Here is a 23340-nt window from a genome sequence, read left to right as displayed (position 1 = left end):
ATAATTTTTAGCTTTTATCAATATGTATCGTTCGATTTTTTGTTATTCAACGCAAAGTTATAAAGCAACTATATGCTTTTTATACAACTTTCGCAATTTTTATACAATTCTATTTTAACTTATGCAATTTTATACCGCGTTTTGTGTGTGTAGTCTCCGCGATGATGATCCTCATGCTGTCAATGGCAGGCCATGGCATGTATTAAACGACCAATGTCATAAAATTTCTCAAGCCCCCAGGTGCGCCTCAGACTAGTATCGCGACTGATTGAGTATACAATACTCATCCTAGCTGATCATCTTTTTTTCTTCAAATGTCCTCTCCACCACTAATAGTGACGCAAACCGTTATTGTTGAACAAGAGTGTCTGTTTTATCATATATGCCTGGATATACCGCGACTGATTGAGTATATATACTCTCATTGTAGCTTGTCATCTTCTTCTTCAAATGTCCCCGAAATGTCCTCTCCGCCACTATTACGCAAACAGTGTCTGTTTTATATTATAATATAGGTCAAAATATGCAAATTTGTTATCTGGGTAATCAGGGGCGGATCCAGGATTTTCCAAAAGGGGATTCACATTTTTCCGAGGAAAAATTTGACAACCAAAAAAAGGGGTGTTATAACAAAAAATAAGGATATTTCGTCCCCGAAAAATGTTGACAAGCAAAAAAAAAAGTCTTCACTTTCAAAGGGGGGGGGGCACACTTTACATAAAATTACAAATTTCAATTTTGCTTCTCAACTGGGGGGGGGGGGGGCATGGGCCGGCTTTACCCCCCCCCCCCCCCCTGGATCCGCCAGTATGATTAATTATGAATTAGCCAGGGGAGGAGACCAGTCATCTTATTTTCCCTTGCGACGGTATATGAGGCCCTGATCGGGAGAACGACGGCAGACACTGGGCTACCCGCCGGCTCTATATCCTGAATGTTAATCTGGGGCCCGTCTTACAAAGACTTACGATTGATCCGATCAATTGCAACTATGGAAAGCCAGCAATGTCAACATGTAAAATGTATGTTTGCTCAATTTTTTTTTTTAGATTATGAATGTATATCCATAAATTCATTGATTTCTTGACAGTTCGGTGTGTTCTCCTTCGTTTACAAAGGACATTTCGCACATTTCCTGTTGAAAAAATTATGACACTGATGGATTTCCATAGAGTTACGATTGATTTGATAAATCGTAACTCTTTGTAAGACGAGCCCCTGAAGGGGCTCAAGCTTTTATACAAAAACAAGTGAGTACGGTGACCGAGACAAATATATATTATCAATATTTATTTTTCAGATTAGTGAGCAATACAAATTAGGAAAATTGATAGGTCCACATACCAACCAGAAGAATTGTTTTCATATACTGTACAGTATAGGCCTGGTTAAGCTGCAATTAATGAGGAATTTCCGTTACAAATATTGCTGTTTGTTTGTTTCTAAAATTGCCACAAAACATTTTACCTTGCCTCCTGGTTCTTGCATAGGACCTACAGACCGAAGATTTTGATTTTTTTTTAAGTCTTGCTATATGTGTTTGGGAAATTTCTTTATATTTCCTGCTTCCGTTAGTTACTTTTTATCACCTTTTTATATGTTACCATATCATTACATGAAATTTCACAATATTTTCCCTTAAATGATCATAACAGAACAAACGAAAATTAAATCCTCGAACAGGAAGGCACACATTGCTTGGCAATAAATGTTTATTGAAATATATTCAGTTGACTAACAATGAATTACGTAACTTCAGTTGACAAGAAAGATATCCGACACAAACACTTGCATCTACTTGTTTGGTGAAAAATAACGTGTTTTGTTTGCATTTTATTTTGTGATACAACACAGTATATAAAAATAAGTGATAGCTCTGCTCTGGTTTTATATGTATTAATATATTTAGGCAGATACAATTCATATATGCTGATATTTTCATATTTTTGGATTTGATGTTATTTCCACATTCCAAAAATTATATAAGTGTAATAACTTTTCAATATAACAATAAGCAAGCATTTTGCATCAATTTAAAAAATACATGGCATTATTTAATTAAAAATAAATTGTACTTGGAAAGTTTTCCTTTTATCAATTGTTGAAACATGTATATGGACTACCAGTATATATTCATATATAAATATATATATATATATATATAAATGTGTGAAATTATACATGTACAACAGCTTTGGCAACTCTCAAAACCCACCTACACCCGACAAAGGAAATTATAATTGGTATAGTGTCGAAAATCTGTCTATATGACGGTCAATCGGATCGGGGTCGCCCTATAGCCACTAACCCGTCTCTGTGGTCTAGTGGTTAAGGCACCGGCGATCAAAGCTGGGGGCCCGGGTTCGATTCCCGGCAGAGACATTTTTTCGGCATTGCCAAATTTTCCAAAGGGCAGATAACTCGGGGGAACCTTGATTTAAGCTACGCCTACCGTTGTTCTCTTTGTCCATTTCTTTCACAAAATATATATATATATTGTGCGTGTGTGTGTATATATATATATAACAAAAGAAATGTGGGAGACCAACTACAGAGTATAAAACGCCGTTTGCAATTTTTAAACAAAGCTACTCTATGTCCTTACAGTAGTTTATTATTAACAATTTAAACAGGTGTTTAGAATTAAGCAAGATGTTTAATTTTGAATATCTAATTCTCAATAAATTAAGCAAGATTTTTTACAATTGTTAAAAAATTAGAATTTTAAACAGCATTTATACTGTGTAATAACGCGTTCTCATACATAGGGCATATTTGATTCCATTAACAGGTTCTTAATTGTTAAACATTATTTCAGAACCATTTTAATCAGAAAGAAACTCACTTAAAATATCATATTCAGGAAAAGATCTTCCAGGAAAACGAATAACTTTTTTGTACACAGTAAAAACACAATTTAAAATTTTATACAATGCTGTTTACGATATGAACATAAAAAACAGTATTTGTTTAACAGTTTAACCATCCAAGCTTAATCTATTGAAGACTGAATGTTGAAAATTAAACTTTATTGTTTAAGATACACTTGTTTAAAACTGTTTTGCAACTAAACAGAGTAAAGTATATGGCGTGTATGGTAAACAGTGCTATATAAAATTCCAATCAGCGTTTTTATTGTGCATGGAGACATAAGACCACTTACAGTAAGCAATGAAACGTTAATGACAATTTGGAAGTATTTAGTTTTCACACACCCCATCACACACTACAATATGACATTGATAAATTGCTGAGAAAATAAATGGGCCCAGCTGAACATTAGCCGTAGCCAGTTCCAGGGAAGTTATATACACAACGAGCCAGTAGCGTATGCGGGGGGGGGGGGGGGGGGGGGGGGTGTTACAGCTAGGGGTTCAACCCCCCCCCCCATTTTTAATAACCCTTTTTGTAAGCAGGGAGGTGGTTACAGGGGTTTAAATCTCCCCTAAAATTTCTTTTAAACCTTTATTATTTTTTTTTTTTTTTTGCTTGTCAGATTTTTTGGGTATAAATTTACCTCCTATTTTTTTTTCTTTTTTTTGGATTGTCAACTTTTCATTCAGCTTGAACCCACCCCCTTAAAAAAATCTTGCGCATGCTACTGCAGCTAGCAATCAAAGCATGTAAGAATTTTTGAAAACATTTTCATATAGCAGGAATATAGCTCTTTGCACATATAACCACATGTATTGCAATACCGCATTTCACATTATATAACACGTCCCTATGTGCTTCAAAAAGACTTATGGTTTACATATGATAATTACACAGCATGCATTGCAATGTGTCGATCGTGGATAGGCCTATACTGAAAGAGAATTAATGATGACATGAAAAGATACTAATTTTGTTTTCAGCGACATTAAATAAAAAAGACACAATTGGGCTATATATCGAAACGAATAAAATAAAATAAAAGGAATAACAGAAAATTTAAGAGATTTACACCCCCAAATAACAAAACAAAACAATAAAACCGGTAAATTACCTTTATTTTTTTCTAAGTCTGTTAAAATATTAGCAGACTTGCTGAATATAAAGTCAATTCACTTTTTAAATAGAAAACTGTGCATGAATGATGACTTTAGTTTCTCAAGGAGAAATGCATAACACATCTGTATTGGAGCGTTTTATGACAGGACTTGTCAGACCGTTGTCCCACAAGGCCCACAAGTCCCGGGGAGCGCTTCATGAACATTTTCGTTGTCAAGTCTGATAACTTTTCTTAATAATGATTGGCTGAGATCCACTGTTACCATAATAACTATCAGTTAAAACAGTATATTCGGATGACTAAACGTCTGACAAGTCCTTTCTTGAAACAATCCACTGGTGAGCGTTTTATGACAGGACTTGTCAAACAATTTGTCCCAAGTCCTGGGGAGCGTTTCATCAACATTTTCATCCGCGACAAGTTGTCAAATCTGACAATGTTCCCTGATTTTGATTGGCTAAGAAGCACTGTTACTATGGTAACTGTCGGACGCAAAAGTTGACGAAACGCTCCTCTGGTAGGCCTACAAAAGTTGCGCCATGTGGAGCATTTCACCCAAAAATTTCTTCTGACAAGTTTTCAGATCTGACATCATTTTTTTTTCATTTTGATTCGCTGAGAAGCATACAGTTCTTATAATAATAATAATAACTAGATTTTAATTCGTCATGCGGACGAATTAGGTGGTCTGTCCTTATTCTCGCCATCATGATCACCATTACCATGTTCCAGCAGATCAATATGATCTTCATGATGACAACGGAATGTTCATTATGGATGGAATACTTGTGAAAGACGGGAGATGATAAAGCACTGTGAAAATGGTCTCTTTGATATATGACAATACATGTGATATGAAAAAAGTAATTATAGTCTGTTTTATCTTGCTAAATTTTAACTTTTATACCTTTTAATTATCATAAAGGATCATGTACGAGGTGGTAAAAAAGAAAAAAAAAAGAAAAAAAAATCATCTTGTTTACCCCAGGACTCGAACCTGCGCCCCCGAGAACGCAAGTCAAGTGCGTTATCCATTGAGCCACGACATTCCCCATAGAGATTACACGTAAGCAAATTTGAGAATTGCAAATCCAATTTTGCAAGCGAAAAACGGGCATGATCCCGGCATCTGATCAAAAAATAGAGGGCACACTTCCGAAAGCTTAGAATCTCAGCTACAACATTGTAAAAGCTCAGAGACAACTGACAAGAAAAAGTGGAGATATAGCTCACGAAATAGAGGAATGTAGAATCTAGTTTTGAGAAAAAGTCATGTCCCATAGAGATTACACGCAAAATGAGGAAAAATGACATGCCTCTTTTGATCGCTATTTTACGCCATGATGCGTTTTTCAAAATGAAAATTCATGTTAACTAAGGAGAATGAGTACATTCTAAACTACAACCTATCGAAAATTGGGCGAAAATTGACCAATATTCACGGAGTTAAAGCCTAATTTGCATAATTATTATGACGTCATAACAAGGAAAATTGATATTTTAACTTCCGACGCCATTATGATGACGTCATGATCAAATTGAGGGACAATGGTGACATGAAATCAAATCTACAACTCATACTCTATCGATATATGAAAAAAAATGGGGGTCAACGCACTATTTAAAGAGCTACAGTGAATTTTTAATAGGCATGTTTTTGCCCATATATGGCCTATAGTAAGAGCTCGCGCGCACACGTGCTGCAAACTTTAACGGGTGTTAATTTCGTTATTAATGGTCGTAGAAGGTTGATGAAGGTATCAAATTGCTCAGAATTATATTATCAATGCAATGATATAAAAAACGGCGTTTCTGCATGCGTTGCGTTGAAGGCGTTACGCGCGGAAACGCGCGCGCATACGTGTGCGTGCGCAAATTTTTGAAATGCTTAAAATGACCTGAAACGTACTCTACTTTGGTCAAAAAGTGATTTTGAGCAATTTGAAATTTTGACGAGCGCATACGCGCGCGTCGTGACCACCAGGTGACCTTTGATGACATGAACTGTTGACCCTTGACCTGATGTTGATGTGATGTAAATATTGTTAATTTTTGATAATTGATAATGGAGATATGATTGATAATGTGATTTTACGAAATGGCGTCTAGATGACGTCATCATGACCTGATGACCTTGAAAATGTTATTGTCACGTCTTATGACAATGACCTTTGACTGTGCCAAAATTGAAAGAAATTGACAAAACCGATCTGGAGTTATCCTTGGAACAAAAAATTGGCGGAAATAAAAATAAATAATAATAATAATAATAATAATAATAATAAAGAAGAAAGAAAATTCTGACAAAACTAATAGGTGATCTGTCGTTGACAGACCACCTAATAATAGCTGGATTTATAAAGCGCTTTTGGCCAGAGGATACAAAGCGCTGCTATTATTACCCCGGCTTCACCTCGAGCTACCATCACCAGCGCTCAGTGCATGCAAGGAATTACTCCTGCCGGGTACCCATTCATCTCACCTGGGTCGAGTGCAGCACAGTGTGGATACATTTCTTGCTGAAGGAAAACACGCCATGGCTACGATTCGAACCCACGACCCTCTGTTTCAAAGGCGAGAGTCAGAACCACTAGACCACGACGCACCCACAGTATACAGTAGCTGTCGGATAAAATGTCCGACAAGTCCTTTCTTAAAACGTTGCCCAGGGCCCCATTTCATATTATGTTAACTACCATGACAATAGTAAAAAATCTGCTCTTGGCTCTTCCAATGAAAGGTAATATTTTAACATGAGTTGTTATTATTGCAATTTATTTTAATGAAATGGGGCAACGGATCCTTGCTATTTATCGCGAAGAAAAGGGTAAGTATCTTATCTTAAACTTTTATTGATTTAATACCAGTTCACTAGAATTTCAGTAAATCTTCATGGACGAGCTAGGGATTCATAATATCGCAATCATCTTCGAAATTATCCTTTGTTAAGTTTTGGACCAAAGATTGCCAACATATCCATTCTGATCGAGCTGCCTTCTAAAGATTTACATTTTAACCCATAATAATAACATAATAACCCAGCAATGGTATATAACTGACCATGAACATGATGCCCCGGGACATGCAACCATATACTAAAAGTCAGTATTAAAACGATAGAAAACATCTAAAGGTGAAATATAAGCGGAGAATACCCCCCCCCCCCCTAAAATAATAGGTGGACCAGATAAGAACAAAATAAGAAGCATCTAGGATGATTTTTATTTGGAAGATTCCTATCAAATTTCTCTTGAAACGAAGTAAAATGACATTTTTTCCAAGACTCAAGCAGACCTACAAGCGCGAATCCGGAGGGAAGAGGGCACAAGAGGAATTAATTGGACTCCACTTCTTTGCTTCCAAATATGCACATTATCTTTAGTATCTTTTTCCAGAGAATTCTCCCGTTAAAGAAGCAGGAACTTTAAATTTATCATTACAAAACTATATTGGAGCTTAATAAAAAAAAATTGCTATCTTTATAAAAACAAATTGAAAAATTAAATGTGCCCCTGCTCCAGAAATGAATGTGCACAATAAATCGTATAGGTCCATACATTTTGCAGAGTTTATTTAAAGTTCAGTATCACCGAAAGCAAAATTAATGTCTGAGGACTGACGGGCTGGGCCCTGTGTTTCGTCGTCCTCATCTTCCTTTGGGACAGGAGAATCTAAAGTAGTAGGTCGGTATATACCAGTGTTGATCGAACCGTCCTTTGAAATATCGTTGGCCAATTCCTCTTTGTCTTTCTCGGGTTCTTCGTCTTCCTCAAAGACGAATCGCTTGAGGAAGGTGTAGGTCCCGAAAACTGCCATTCCTAGGAAGAACTGTAACATCATGGTGATGAAGGTGACTCGTCCGGCGAGATCTGCTTCAGGTTGGGGGTAAGCGTTGCTCAGAATGACGTAGGCTATGATCGCGTTCTGCACGCCAGTTTCGAAGGCAATCGCCGCCACTTGGTTATTCTTCAGCCGGCCAAGCTTGGCAAAGATGGCACCCAAGATGGCCCCGAGACACGGTAGAATCAGGGAAGACACGTAAATCTGCCAGGGTGAAAAGAAGATGTAGAGCTGAAACGGAATTGAAGCGCATATAACCACTATCATGATCACTGCAACGACCGGTTTGAAGATCTTTAGAACCTTCTTCTCATAGTGTGGCCATCTGTATCGTGCTAGAATTCCGGCTAAGACAGGAAAAAGCATGGCGACTAACTGGATAGCCATTTGGTCGTAGGGTGTCTCGAGTGAGGAGTCGGTGATAAGAGGCGTGTAGATGAATATGTTCAGTGGCATCGTTGCAAGGGCCAGGATCGTTGAGCAAGTCGTCATGGTGACGCTCAAGGTGAAATCTGCATCTACAAGGACGCAGAGGTCATTGCTGAGTTTCCCTCCAGGGCAGCATCCAACTAGAAGCAAACCAATAGCTGAAAGTGGCTCTAGCTGCATCACCTTCCCGATCCCAAACGCCAAAGCTGGCATGGCGACAAACTGGCAGGCGAACCCGATGAAAACAGCAAACGGACGTTTCAAGTTCTTCCAAACCATTGTCATATCTATGGTGTAACCCATCAAAAAGTACGTGACAGATATTGGGATGAAGAAAATATAGTTCAGAATGTTCAGAAAAAAGTAATTGATCGGTCGTAAAATCTTGATGGGTATTTCACCGACGCGTGTCTTCTCGCTTGATCCCACTCCTGCCACCATTATTTCCATACTCGAGACTCTGTAATTGATTCCGCGGATTGTCACATGATAGACCTGAGGTAACACCGTTCCGTTGGAAACTATGTATGATGATGCATTAATTATCTCAAAGGCATCTTCGTTGGCGCTTTGAAAGGTCATTGTACTCTCTGGACCATTATAAGCAACCATGGTCACATTTACTTCCACTTGTTCCCCCTCTGTGACGTATACATCGGTGTGGTTGTCGAAGGCGATGTCGACGCTGCTCGCGATGCAAACATGATGAATTCCAAATGCCAACGCTAGCAATGACCGAAAGACTTGTATTTTAATCATGATGAAAGGCACCTGTACGAATGAAACGGGTTTACTTGCTAGGATTGTTTAAAACTAGATTCTTTGTGATTCAATTTCCATAACATGAATTCAACAATATTTTCATCCAATGTACGGGATGAATTTGTACAATTTATATCTGAAAACATAACCTCAAAGCAAATTGTTTATGGTCAAGATTTGATTTATCAAATTGATTTCTCAAATGATTTTGGATAGGATTTTGATATTCTCATCATCGCAACACATATTATTAAGTGGTAGTGTGGATTTCGTAAACAGAGGCCGTTGAAACCCTTTTACAAATCCTGCATATATAAGTCGAATATAATTTATTCGCTCAAGTTGATGCTGCACTTTTTTAGACCAACTTATGTCATGTGCGCTTATAAAAAAAAAATCTAAAAAATCGTACGAATTTCTGTTCTCCCGAGATATTAAACTTTAATAGAAGAATTCACCTGTATTAATCCTGATATTGAAACAAATTATTAGATGTGATGTTCACTCAAAAAAATAAACAAACGAAAAAATAAATAAATATTCATTTTTATAGAGATTTTGTTTTACTTCTGTAGGGGAACGCAAAAGTGTCATGAAAAGAATTTATTTTATTAAGTTAAACAAATATCCAGCTTACCTAAGACGAGAAAAGAATAAGAAATACCAAAATCATATCTTCTTTCTACAGTAACCGTCGGAAAGTTTGACAACGAATCCTGACAAGTCTGTAAAGCATTATTATTCCCATCGATCCAAAAACAGTAAACATGCAATTTGAGAAAGCTTCAAGACATCGCAGAATGAAATGGCAATTTTTCCTTTCTTTACCCGATGTTATAGACGGGCAAATATTGAAAAATTCATAAAGAGTAAATAAGCGAACAAAATGAGCCGTATTGTGTTCCTCCGTTGTCATTGGCGGGGTAACAAAAGAGTGAGCTATGGTTCCTATCAGCATGATTCCCCCAAGCATTGGTGGTAACAATGTGTGGGAAAGTGGTGGGCAAACAATATAATTGCGTATGAAACCTTGGACCAACAATAGTACTTGGATTTGCCCTGCTGGGACACGCCAGGTAGATCTATCTGCTGACGGCACCATGGTTAAAATGCCAATCAGATTCTCGAGTAAGCCTATAATAAGACAAAAATCCAAGGGTATTCCAAACAAGAAAGAGAAACATGATTTCGGGAAAAATTTAAGTAGTAGGGAACGTGGAGTTTGAATAATTTAAAACAACAGAAGATATTCGAATTACAATCCGTATTCATTCATCTCCATGCAGCATTAATAAATGAATATATATTATTATGAATCGGATATCCGTTAACCCCCCCCCCCCTCAAAAAGGTAAATAAATACTTTATTACATTGAGAATATGCTCCTGAGTGAAACTTCGATCCGTTTTTATATTCCAAAGACTTTATCTATTCAGCTTAAGACTTACTCTAGAACAGGCCCCATCGACTTTGTCCATGATAAAAGTTTTGACTTTTAAAAAAAAAAGCGTTCATTTTATAAATTACGAAAATGATGTACGATAGACAAACGTTTTTTTTCTCAGTTTTCGTTCTTAATTCTTATTCAACTCCATTTTTGATATTCCTAGAATCAACCGATGTTTCAGTAACTACTGATTCAGCAACTTCGTAAATCTCCATTTATAATGGATATTTGTGTGCGTATGCTCTTTTATTGCATGTACGTGATTCGTTTTCAATGGAACTTGAAAAGTTTAATGTAATTAAATGTTCAAAATATTAGTTTGAAATTTTATAAAAACATATTAGTCAGTATTCCAGCTCATGCAATCTTATGCAGAACTACAATTCCCCTGTATCGTACGGAACAAGTGCCCACAAGTGTTATCGAAGAAAATACCTCTTGTTGTCATTATTATTTGATGTAAGGGGAGGTACTCTGTGAGCAATATTTCAATCAAATAGTAAATTGTGCTATGTAAATGTGATGAACACGTTTGCACTTGTGTAAATTTTCGTCAAGATGACGTCAAGCAGGTCTGGATTTATGTTGAACTATGCACCAGACCAGACAGAAGTCCACACTTCAAGAGACTATTTTTTATTTGTAAGATCCCGTTTCAGTAGATTCTGTTTGCAGTGTTTTTAATTTGTTTGATGGTTAATTCCACATTACTTGTGTCTAGATGGGATGAAATGTAGGAAAGAGAAAGGTAAACGTGATTGTTGTGCCATGCCAAAATCTATGACAAAGTCGGGTAAAAAAATGCACGTGAGCGACTTTTGAGGAACTTTGCCCCAGACTATTTTTGCTCATTATGTCACTGCCCTGTTCCTCTTTTTTCCCCTTTATTTCAATTCAATTCAATTCAAGGTTTATTAAAAACATGAGTCGCAGCCAAATGGCTGAATTGGTCATGTATACAAAGTAAAAACAATTAAAAGACTCATTACATATTTCAAACATTAAAAAGCAGTACACCTTTGTAAAAACTGACATGAGAAATATGTGTATAGGCAAGAATACTTAGGCAATGAAAATTTACATACATGTACATAAGATGAGGAAAAGGTAAATTAAGAATAATAAAAACAAAATAAGTAAGCTGTAAAAGATCAATAAAAATATATGGATATTAAATAAAAGATTTGATTTCCTCATTCATGAAAAAACTTGATATTGCAAGTAGGCTGATATTTCTTTCAAATGAGCAATGGGTTTATTGATTGGGCATGTCTTTATTCAGGAGATCTATGAAATATGGTATGGGGCTATTGCGAAATCGATTTGTCTTACATTTGTATTGCTGATATCTAGGAGTATGTCGGAGATTGATGGTTAAGTTTTTTGGAGGAGGTCACCAGGTACTGAATGTTGGATGTTTGGTTAAAGACATTGCGAAATCCAGGCTGAGTTTCTCCCTTCTGTATTCCAGAGTAGGAATTTCACATGATAGGCAAGCACTGGCATAATCTGTGTAGTTTGGGCCCAACATGATTCTACAAGCTCTTTTTTGAATTTGCTCTAAACTTCTTACATGTTTCTTTGTAAGCCCACCATTAAAAACTGGGGTGCAATATTCCATAACAGGACGAATGTAGCCCATGTATACCAATTTCAGATCCGATAGAGACAGCCCATATCGCTTCAAAAGCCTAAACATGTACAACTTCCTGTTACATTTTTTGATGATTTCCATGATATGTAGGTCCCATTTTAGATTGGATTGGACGATTACACCGAGAATTTTAACAGATTGAAGTTTTTGTAGAGGTAAGTTATCAATATAAAATCTTGGCTCAGCAGGAGGATATTTGGAGAATGTCACAACTCTTTCCAACATCATACTCTCTCTTTTTCTTCCTTTCTCTCTCCTTTCATTCCTTTTTATGCAAGATTTTTCTCTCTCTCTCTTTCATTTCATTTTCAATTCATTTGTTTTTTTTCTTCATTATTTTCTGTACAAGGTTTATGCGCCTTCTCTCTCAATTATAATAACCATGCTTCATGTTTTCTTTGGCCTTTCATTTGTTAATTCTTTCTCCTAGCTCAAGTGACATAACGCAATTTATTTCATATTCATTCAACACACACAGAAAGAAAACACCGTCACAAAGGGCTGCATTTCAATATATACTTGTAAGCAATATACGTCTGATTGCACATTTAATATTTGCATCATAAATTAAGAAAATACATGTTCTTTTATTTCCTCTCTTAAATAAATATAAAATGTTGTATTCAACTGAGCAAAAATAATGCGTTTATAATACATCTGTAAAATCAAATTGATCAATACTGCAATCCGTACCACCAACCTCCAATGAAAATATGAATATGATTTTAAACCATAGAGATCCTAAAATGTGATTTTATATGTTCAACAGAGGGGGGGGGGGGGGGCACCATGGTATTTTGATAGAAGGAGGAGCAAGATGACCTTTTTTTTTCTTAATTGAATTACAGGTGTAATATAGAGTTATGCAACCCAGGCCTCTTTGTTTTTCTTCCCTCTTCTTTTACCTACCCTAATCTCAAATTCTATTTGTTTTTCAATACTAAAAAAAAAAATCCTACAGGGGGGGGGGGGGGTGACTGTCCTGTCACACTCTGTCCCTACTATTCAAATCAGCCCCCTTAAAGGAGAATGAAACTCTTGGAGCAAGTTAGCTTTTGCGAAAGCAGAAAAATCAAAGAATAAGATCAACAAAAGTTTGAGTAAAATAGGACTAGCAATAGAAGAGTTATGAGCATTTGAATGCCGAGATCACTAATGCTATGGAGATCCTCCCATTGGCAATGCGACCAAGATCTATGTCACAGATGAACAACTCTCCCCTTTTGGACACTGAAAATATACCCCAAAACATCTCTTTTTTCTCATTCTAATCATTTGACAAACGATTCATCAATGATATAATGTTGTGAAACCTCTGTACTTGTTGTCTCATAAAGAGAACACCTCACCTTGTGATAGACTCTATAAAAGTGAGAATATAAAGTGAAATTAGTACTAAAGTAATGAGGGAGTTGTACGTGTGTGACATCACAGATCTTGGTCGCATTGCCAATGGGAGGATCTACATGGCATTAGTGATCTCAATATTCAAATGCTCATAACTTTCTTATTATTCATTCAATCTTCCTCAAACTTTCAACAATATGTTTCTTTGATTTTTCTCTTTGATATTGATTCAGCTGGTTTCAAGGGTTTCATTCTCCTTTAATGATTAATGACCTTTGCAACCTTGACAGTAATCCAAACTCTCAGCTTGACCCAAGAACCTTTGCATTTTTAATCTCTGGCACCTCAAGAAAACTCAAGAGAGCTGCATCTTTTGACAGTTATCTCAAAAGCATCTCTTCATCGTTAATCCTATGTGAAGAGGGGGAAAAGCCATGCACATAAGAGGCCAAGCAGCATGATCATTGTTCAAATTCATGGGAAAATCTGTTTTTCTTAAATAAGGTGCCTTCTCACAGACTCTCAACTCGACTAAAGAACATGGGCATCTGTCACTCTAAAATACTAATAGCCAATTTTTATATAGCACTTTTCCCATAATGGCTCAAAGCGCGTTATTATTACCCCGGTAATTGGATTCATTTCAATCCCACACGAAAAGTGCACATTTCCACTCCCTGGGAATCATTCCTTGCATTCATCACAGCCTCATTATGGCGCTGGCAAATTCAGACATACAATATCTTTCGCATCCTACCGGGTACCCATTTAGCACCTGGGTCGGGAGTGGCAAAGTGTGGATTAACGCCTTGCCAAAGGACGCTATAGACCGCAGTGGGATTCGAACACACGACCCTCTGTTTACAAGGCGAGAGTCAGAACCACTACACCACGGCTCTTCCAAATAATCTGATAATCCTTTTCAAATACAAATTCTTGCTTATTTGAAATTACATGTATATGTGCCTCAATGAACATGAAATGTACAAAAATGTCTGCAACTCCAAATCTGTCTGAAACCAAAAACTCTTTGTAAACATCATCATTAAAAAAATAAAAAAAAACATTTTGTTATCAGAACAAATTCCAGAGGAGCATTTCATCAAAGGACTTGTCAGAACATTAAACTCTGTTTCATCCGACAACTACATGTACCACAGTAGCATTGCTTCTCAGCCAATCAAAATCAAGGATTATTGGTTGATGGAATGCCCCCCCCCCCCCCAATCTCAAATAAGGCATCTGGCAAAAAGTAACAATTAAGTTGTATTTGTGCTACAAACTGATTAAGCCCATCCCAATAATAGTATTTTGCATATTAATAAAAAGCTTATATATCAAACAACGTCAAATGGCAGATATGGAGACACAACTCACACAAGTAGCCAGTCTTTAATTTACACAAAATGTAAACAAACCTTGGATAGAATAAACTATTTTCTACGTACAATTTGGGCATGAGCAGATGAAGGCCATTGGACATTGGAATAGTGCTTGTTAAATCACAGAGATGAGCATGATTATTTACGCCATTTAAAAATATGCTTATCATTTTAAAGAATAACAACAAAGCGTCCAGTCATGTTTGGCATTCAGCAATGGGTCAAATGATATACAAATAATGAATGTTTATTCGTGCAATGGACAGAATAATAATGAAGTATTCTGTCCACACCTACAAATTGATTTCTTTTCATATGAAATTTATGAATTTCGATACAAAACATGCTCATGCAGTGCGAGTTCAGTCTGTTGAAAGTTATTGTACGTCATTACAACATGCGCACTGCTGGTGCCTGCATGAGCTGCAGCTGCAGTCTCGGTGCGCGCGTGCAACGGAAAAAATCGTATGGATCCAAAATTGCACAGTTGATGACGTCATTGCAAAATGGGCTGAATGAACGATATCTATCTAGGTGTCATATAATTGCTAATTAAAGTGGACAATGAAATAGAAGCTTTCCTAATTCTAAATCAACGTAACCACAAGTTGCATCTACAGGTCTATGCAATGGTTTCTTTAGTAGTGTTAAATACCACAGATTGATATATCAAGTAAGCTTTCATGATGACATCTCCTTTCACCTATCAAATTGAAAAAAGGGTCATTTTCAAAAAGTTGCTCTCAAGCTAATTACTACATGGCTTATTTGTGACAACTACCGCTAATTTGTTTGAACACAAAGGAAGTTTACTCTCATTCACATTTTTTCCCAAAGATACATCATTTCTTTTTTTTTTCATTAAAGATAAACTCTGGTACAAGTAACAGGAGAAAATAAAATGTTCACAAACTTGAACAAGACCTACAATTACAAACACACTATAAAACAAGGTGGCTTACGAACCACAGGTCTCGCCTGATTTCGTGATCAATAAATATGCAATACGATCTTTTGAACCATATATGACCTTTGACCTTATCATCCTAAGAACACAAGTGTGGTATTACCCAAGGAATATTTGAACCAAGTTGTGAAAACACAATTGATACAGGAATGAAGAAATGAAAGCAAGTTGAACCAAAACTTGAAAAAGGGATGGACACAACCTCATCATTTGACCTTTTGATCCCTAGATGACCTTTGACCCCATCATCCTCATGAACACACATGTGGTATTACCCAAGGATCATATGTACAAGTGTGCACAAAATTTATCCAAAAATAAAGAAATGAGAGAAGTTGAAAAAAACTTGACCTTTTGACCCCTAGATGACCTTTGACCCAATCATTCCCATGAAAACACATGTCATATTACCCAGGAATCATTTGAACCAAGTGTGATCAAAATTGATGCAGAAATAAAGAAATGAGAGCAGGTGGAACAAAAACTTGAATAAAGAATGGACATGACCTCATACCATTTGACATTTTGACCCCTAGATGACCTTTGATTATTTCAATTAAACTTTATTGAAAATAAGCAATCTGGCCTATGATAAACACTTCAGGATTGCTTCTAACTTTTTCCCATCGAAATTAGATCTCTACATCAGAAATCGAACTTGGCTTTAAAAACAAATAATAATAAAGAATCGCAGGCAAGTTTGCCGAGTTGTAATTTGAGAGTTGTGTCAAATTTCCTCCAACAATGAACAATCCGACAATATGCAAGCAATGCGGTATACATAGAATATCTAAAATCTTTGGTTAGTATAAAAACATAGGAAAGAATATATAACTGTAGTCACAAAAATTAGACCACTCTTAATTATACAGTCTGAGATGTATATAAAGAAAACCTTCATTATTCAGCTTTAAAAAATATAATCTTTTGGAAAGTAACAGAAAATATTCAAAACATATTCAAATTACAGACATGTACAGTAGCATTGTTCTGGTTACAGTTGCATTTCAGTTACATATGCATTGCCAAACAAATATACAATATTGTATATCTTTCATTACGGGTAACTAAGTAAAAAACATAAAAAAAACAAAAAAGTTGATAATGTAATTTCTTTGGAACCCACCAATGGTGGGGAGCGGCATGTTCCTTGTAATCAAGCAAGAATAAAAACAGAACATATGGACAACCAAGAATTAATATTATAAAATAGGTGTATTATTTCAAGCATCGCGATTGGCCAATACTCGTCACATGACATCCAACTTTTTCTGTGTTGCTATTTTATAAAACAAATAATGCACTTGCTCTGTCGTGCGTAAAAGTAAATGCAAAGAAAGCTCAGTTTCTTCAGATGGTGCACACTGGGCACTCGCCGCCAGCGGCTCGTGCACAGTGCGGCACCTATCTAAAGAAACCTCGCGTGCTCTGCATTTCCACTAACGCACTCGGCTGCATGCATTATTTGTATAATATATGATGCCTCAGGTTGCCTCCTCTGGTTAGTGAGACCATAAAATATATGCAATACCCCAGTAAATATGACATTTACAATTACAGTAAAATTATGATTTATAACTTATTCCAAATGATTATACTTCAATGGTACAAATAAAGTTAATCAAAATTGCACTCGTCATGAGAAGAACACTTGCACATACATGTACCTTTAACAAGTACAAAACAATGAAGCAATATAGTTTTGGATGACACACACCTGAATAACAACTTTACTCAACTCTAACTTCATTTCATCTCGTGTCATTGGTAAGAAACAGTTCTAAAAGCTTGTTTTTTTACCATTTAATTGCAGGAAGTATACTTGTCTGTTTTTAGCATACAGTTTGCTCAAAAGTAGTGAGCCCCACCACAAAATGCACCCCTTCATGCGAAGTATTGAATACAGACAACAACACTACGATGTTCAACAAGCCCAGAGAAACAAACTTTGTTGAATGTAATATGTTATCATCAGACTTCCCAATCATCTAAAACATGGCAGAACTTTAAATATATTCATTTTCTGGTGGGGTCCACAAACTATTGAGTATCACTGTATATTACTGGCACTTAATACTTGCCATTTGTATACACATAAAACATGAAAATTACATAACTTACCTATTTACATCCAACCGTGATGGGATTTTAAATTATATGCTTGTTTAAGTTTAGTTCTGTTTTAAAATCATATTTGAAGGAGTGTATATGTACTTTTGACTTTCAAATAACAACAGCAATAAAATATATTCTTATTTTCTTATGAACCACAGCACAGCAGGGTATCTGGAATGACAACATCCCAGCTAGCTGGAAGTGTTCCTCATCCTACCAATGTGCCTAGCTATCAATGAAGGGGTACACCTGGCAAGAGCGGTCTTGGTCTATTAGCAACCGATTAATAAATATATGCATGAATAGAATACTATACAACAATCTACATTATCGAGGGCCTTAGAGCCATGAAGACAAATTCTAAATCAATGGATATAATCGTTTTTCCTCCGTGGAGCTAACCTTATTTCCTGGTTTTTCAAGCAACTGGTCAATAGGAAAATCAAGAATATTCTTACTTGGTCATAGCTTAGAGAGGGGCGTAGGGACAGTGATTTTCCGCGATCGCGGAAAACGGACGGAATTCACGGAAAGGGCCTTTTGAAACGGAAAGTGGCATTTCAAACGGAAAATCACGGAAAACGTATTTTCCCTCAAAATACACAGAATAGCAACAGAAATTACTCCAAAATCACAGCAAAATGAGAATATTAAATGGCCAAAAAACCCCAGAAAACACGATCTCACTTCGCTACTATCATGACAATTCACACATTGTGACTGCACTCGACATCAGCACACTCGTTTGTACCCCGCACCGTACCCGTACCCGGCCGGCCGGGTTGGGCTTCACATATGCACGTCGTTCAACTACATGTACACGGTCGTGTGTTGCTGCCCTCTACGTTTGAAGATGTAACAGCACGATATCGTGGTCTTAAAATCCAAGATGGCGGATTGGGGAAAAGCCGTTGACTGATGATAACGATGTCCAAAAACCCCCAAAATTATCGATGAAATATCATTTCACCGTGAAATAATGCTAATAATATGAAAGGTGAGGATGTATGCATGCAAAATGGGTGTGTAAAAATATTTTATGCACCCGCATAGATCCGATTAGAACGGATTTTATTGTGTTGTTGGTACAGTAGCAGATACAAATTTTGACCAGTGCGAGTGTGCGTGTTGTGATTTTACAAACGGAATTGTCACTTTTCCGTGTGTACAAAGTCTATGGGGAAACGGAATTTCCGTTTTCTGACATGCTGAAACGGAATTTGAGATTTTCTGAAACGGAAAAGGCAATTTTTTGAAACGGAAAATCACTGTCCCTAGGGGCGATTGGGTCGATATCATCCTAAAGAGAAAAGGGTGATCCTAAATGCAGAGCATCAGGAGCGATAGCAGCACAGAGCGTAGTTTTGATCTTCCAATCAGTTTCATGACTATGAGCAGGGATATCTGGAGCATTAACATCTCCAGAAGAAAGCATGATCCTCTAGCTTTTCACACAACTCACGGCATGGTAACTCAAGCATTTGCAGAGCAGAGCGTGATCCTTGAAATGTTGTCACTAAACAAAGTAAGGTTACTGGAATGACTTGCATCTCTTAACCGAAGCATGATCCTCAAACTTCCATGATGACTCAAAGCAGATTTACCAGAGCAAAGCGTGATCCCTAAAAATGTTGTCACTAAACAAAGCAAGGTTACTGGAATGGCTGCATCTCTTGAGTGAACTACGATCCTCAAACTGTCATCACGACTCAAAGCAGATTTACCAGAGCGATAGCATCGCCAGAGCGTAGCATGATCCTTGAAATTGCATCTCTTGACTGAAGCGTGATCCTCAAACTTTCATCAGGACTCAAAGCAGGGTTACCGGAGCGAAAGCATCGCCAGAGCATAGCACGATCCTCAAAATGTTGCCACTGAACAAAGCAAGATTACTGGAATGACTGCATCTATTGAGTGAAGCGTGATCCTCAAACTTTCATCAGGACTCAAAGCAGGGTTACTGGAGCGAAAGCATCGCCAGAGCATAGCACGATCCTCAAAATGTTGCCACTGAACAAAGCAAGATTACTGGAATGACTGCATCTATTGAGTGAAGCGTGATCCTCAAACTTTCATCAGGACTCAAAGCAGGGTTACCGGAGCGAAAGCATCGCCAGAGCATAGCACGATCCTCAAAATGTTGCCACTGAACAAAGCAAGATTACTGGAATGACTGCATCTATTGAGTGAAGTACGATCCTCAAACTGTCATCACGACTCAAAGCAGGGTTACCGGAGCGATAGCATCGCCAGAGCGTAGCATGATCCTTGAAATTGCATCTCTTGACTGAAGCGTGATCCTCAAACTTTCATCAGGACTCAAAGCAGGGTTACCGGAGCGAAAGCATCGCCAGAGCATAGCACGATCCTCAAAATGTTGCCACTGAACAAAGCAAGATTACTGGAATGACTGCATCTATTGAGTGAAGTACGATCCTCACACTGTCATTACGACTCAAAGCAGATTTACCAGAGCGATAGCATCGCCAGAGCGTAGCAAGATCCTTGAAATGTTGTCACTAAACAAAGCAAGGTTACTGGAATGGCTGCATCTCTTGAGTGAAGTACGATCCTCAAACTGTCATCAGGATTCAAAGCAGGGTTACCGGAGCGATAGCATCGCCAGAGCGTAGCATGATCCTTGAAATTGCATCTCTTGACCGAAGCGTGATCCTCAAACTTTCATCAGGACTCAAAGCAGGGTTACCGGAGCGATAACATCGCCAGAGCATAGCACGATCCTCAAAATGTTGCCACTGAACAAAGCAAGATTACTGGAATGACTGCATCTATTGAGTGAAGTACAATCCTCAAACTTTCATCAGGACTCAAAGCAGGGTTACCGGAGCGATATCATCACCGAAGCTTAGCAAGATCCTTGAAATGTTGCCACTAAACAAAGCAAGGTTACTGGAATGACTGCATTTTTTGAGTGAAGCATGATCCTCAAACTTTCATGACTCCTCAAAGCAGGGTTACCGGAGCGATAACATCGCCAGAGCATAGCACGATCCTCAAAATGTTGCCACTGAACAAAGCAAGATTACTGGAATTACTGCATCTATTGAGTGAAGTACGATCCTCACACTGTCATAACGACTCAAAGCAGATTTACCAGAGCGATAGCATCGCCAGAGCGTAGCAAGATCCTTGAAATGTTGCCACTAAACAAAGCAAGATTACTGGAATGGCTGCATCTCTTGACCGACGCATGATCCTCACACTGTCATCAGGACTCAAAGCAGGGTTACCGGAGCAATAGCATCGCCAGAGCGTAGCATGATCCTTAACCTCCGGATGTGATTGGCAATCATCGGCGAGGGGACCACTGAAAGATGGATGCAGAACAGCTCACAGCAGGTCACCCCAGTCAATCCCGGAAAGGCATGGGCCACTACCTCTCTGCAGAGAACAAAAGTAATAATGGATGATAATGTATTAGAGACGCAATTGACTGATATGGTATTAAGCAGTTGGTCTACTTGGACTACAATTTACACCACATGGAATAAACCTATTTGCACGTTTTCTCAAAAGAGGTTTCAATTATACCATGGACTATGCAGATTTCTCAGATTATCATGCACAAATTTGGTGCCCTTTGCCAAAAGTGTGCATTTATAATTGGAATTTTCTCAGTGTATGCAATGAAAGCCTAATTTATGTGCACAAAATCTGCATCTTCCATGATTTTGTAACATGGTACGATTGGAACCTCTTTTGAGAATATTGTCCATTTGGTCTAGGGAATCTATTTCCAACTTGTCACTATCTACGACCCAGATGATGGTAAGATGATGACAACAACCGTAAAATGCAATCCATCCGTCTCTTTCCTACAAAAACGATAGCCACAGTTTAGGCAGTGAATTTAAACAACATTGCTTTCTGAGACATTCATCTTGTAAATGAATTGATGCAGTGCATTTTATCTAAGAATAAAATTGTCATGAGGGGAGAATTAAAAAAAAAAAAAAAAATCTCATCCAGATATTTCAAGCAGAACTGAACAGATTCAATATGAATTGTAATGTCAAAGCAATATCAAATTAATTTATGACAATCTGACATGCATCTGAGAGTGAACAACAGTGACAACACAAATTTGTTTGATAATTTTTTTGCAAAAATTTTGTACACAAAACTGGATCTTGCTTATAAATTATATTTTACAGTCATTAACACACTAATCGATGGGCAGAGAATTTAAAGATATTACAATCCAAACAATTCATCTGAGTTACTTTCTGCATTGCCCATCTTGGGGTATAGAATCTTAGCATCTACTTTTTGGTTAGAAATAATGTTGACTAGGGGTAAGATAGAAGGAACTTTTCATGGCATATCATAATTATGACAATTTTCATGCAAGCATAGATGATAAACACCCCATCAAATTGCTTACTTGAAATATTTTCCAGCTAGTATACCAGGAACTGGGCTCCTCGTAGTCTTGGGGAGCCCTCTGTTAAAAACAAGCAGACCCTGTGGGACGGAAGAAAAGGTGTTGCAACAATCAAATCATGTCAGTGATTTTAGGAACAGGCACAAATCTTGGCTGGTCTCCAATACAAGATTTTGAGATAATTACGTTCGAAGCTTGGATGTTTTTTTCAGATGCTCATAACTTCAAGCTTTGAAAGAAACCAGAGCAATTATTTATATCAAATGAAAGTATACATTCTATCTTTTTATAATGTGCAAAATTTGTTTGCAATTTGCATTAAGTTTTTGAATATTTGAAATAAAGCACAGGTTTTTACGAAAAACGGAGGTTTCAGGTCACCTTTTTAAATCATGCGTATCATGCCCATAGTTTTTCAGTGGCATAAACCAGTTCATAAAGTCATTCAATGCATGTGGGCTGCATACATGCAACATCTACATGGTTTCCATGGTGATTACCATAATGGCAAAGTATTTATGAAACAGGCTCTTCGTTAGATTCAACTTTGTTTATTATGTAATGTTTATAACCTACTGGTTATGAGTTCAGCCATATTCTAATGAAACATGATATGTGAAGGATTAAATTGGCTATTTCCAGTTCATTATTGACCACTGGTGTTGATGGTAGCACCAATTTCACCCCAGCCATACACTGTAGGTGCAAACTTGAAAAGTGATTCTTGCTAGTATGATACTAGAGCGCGTATTTCGAAGTCCGATTTAACTTCGGCCATGGTCTAACTCTGTGCTAAAATTATGGGAAGCCAAACTGATTCAAAATTGCATTCACATAAGTTTCCAATCCTTACGTTGGTCTTTCATAATGTTTTATTGATGTAAAAAACTAGTTCATTTATCATTCCCAGTCAGTTATGACCGATTTGCGTGTCAAATGTCAGATATCTGCTTCTATTGGCTATCCATAGTTAAACTGCAACTTTAGACCAGAGTTT

The 23340-nt window shown here is 37.2% G+C and overlaps 2 protein-coding genes across 2 annotated transcripts in view; both read right to left on the bottom strand.

The window, feature by feature from the left end:
* Window positions 1-7013: 7013 nt before the first annotated feature.
* Window positions 7014-9790, bottom strand: LOC129273078 (ileal sodium/bile acid cotransporter-like). Its single transcript, XM_064107955.1, has 2 exons — window positions 9663-9790; window positions 7014-9034 (listed from the first exon to the last, which is right to left on the bottom strand). Exon 2 carries the CDS (start codon window positions 9020-9022, stop codon window positions 7568-7570), a length of 1455 nt encoding a protein of 484 aa, XP_063964025.1. The 5' UTR covers window positions 9023-9034; window positions 9663-9790; the 3' UTR covers window positions 7014-7567.
* Window positions 9791-12633: 2843 nt separating this feature from the next.
* Window positions 12634-23340, bottom strand: part of LOC129272344 (BLOC-3 complex member HPS1-like) — a 38492-nt gene continuing 27785 nt past the window's right edge. Inside the window, exons 14-15 of the mRNA XM_064107442.1 lie at window positions 22344-22423; window positions 12634-21340 (exon numbers count right to left, since the gene is read on the bottom strand). Of these exons, the coding sequence (XP_063963512.1) occupies window positions 21175-21340; window positions 22344-22423 (246 nt within the window). The 3' untranslated portion in view covers window positions 12634-21174. The remainder of the gene's footprint in view (window positions 21341-22343; window positions 22424-23340) is intronic.

Source organism: Lytechinus pictus, chromosome 12 (genome assembly GCF_037042905.1).
Source record: "Lytechinus pictus isolate F3 Inbred chromosome 12, Lp3.0, whole genome shotgun sequence".
Taxonomy (NCBI): domain Eukaryota; kingdom Metazoa; phylum Echinodermata; class Echinoidea; order Temnopleuroida; family Toxopneustidae; genus Lytechinus; species Lytechinus pictus.
This window is presented reverse-complemented; position numbering and strand designations above follow the sequence as displayed.

Excerpts from the sequence above, each read along its gene's own strand:
- LOC129273078 (XM_064107955.1), bottom strand. The coding sequence starts at position 9,022 with ATGATTAAAATACAAGTCTTTCGGTCATTGCTAGCGTTGGCATTTGGA.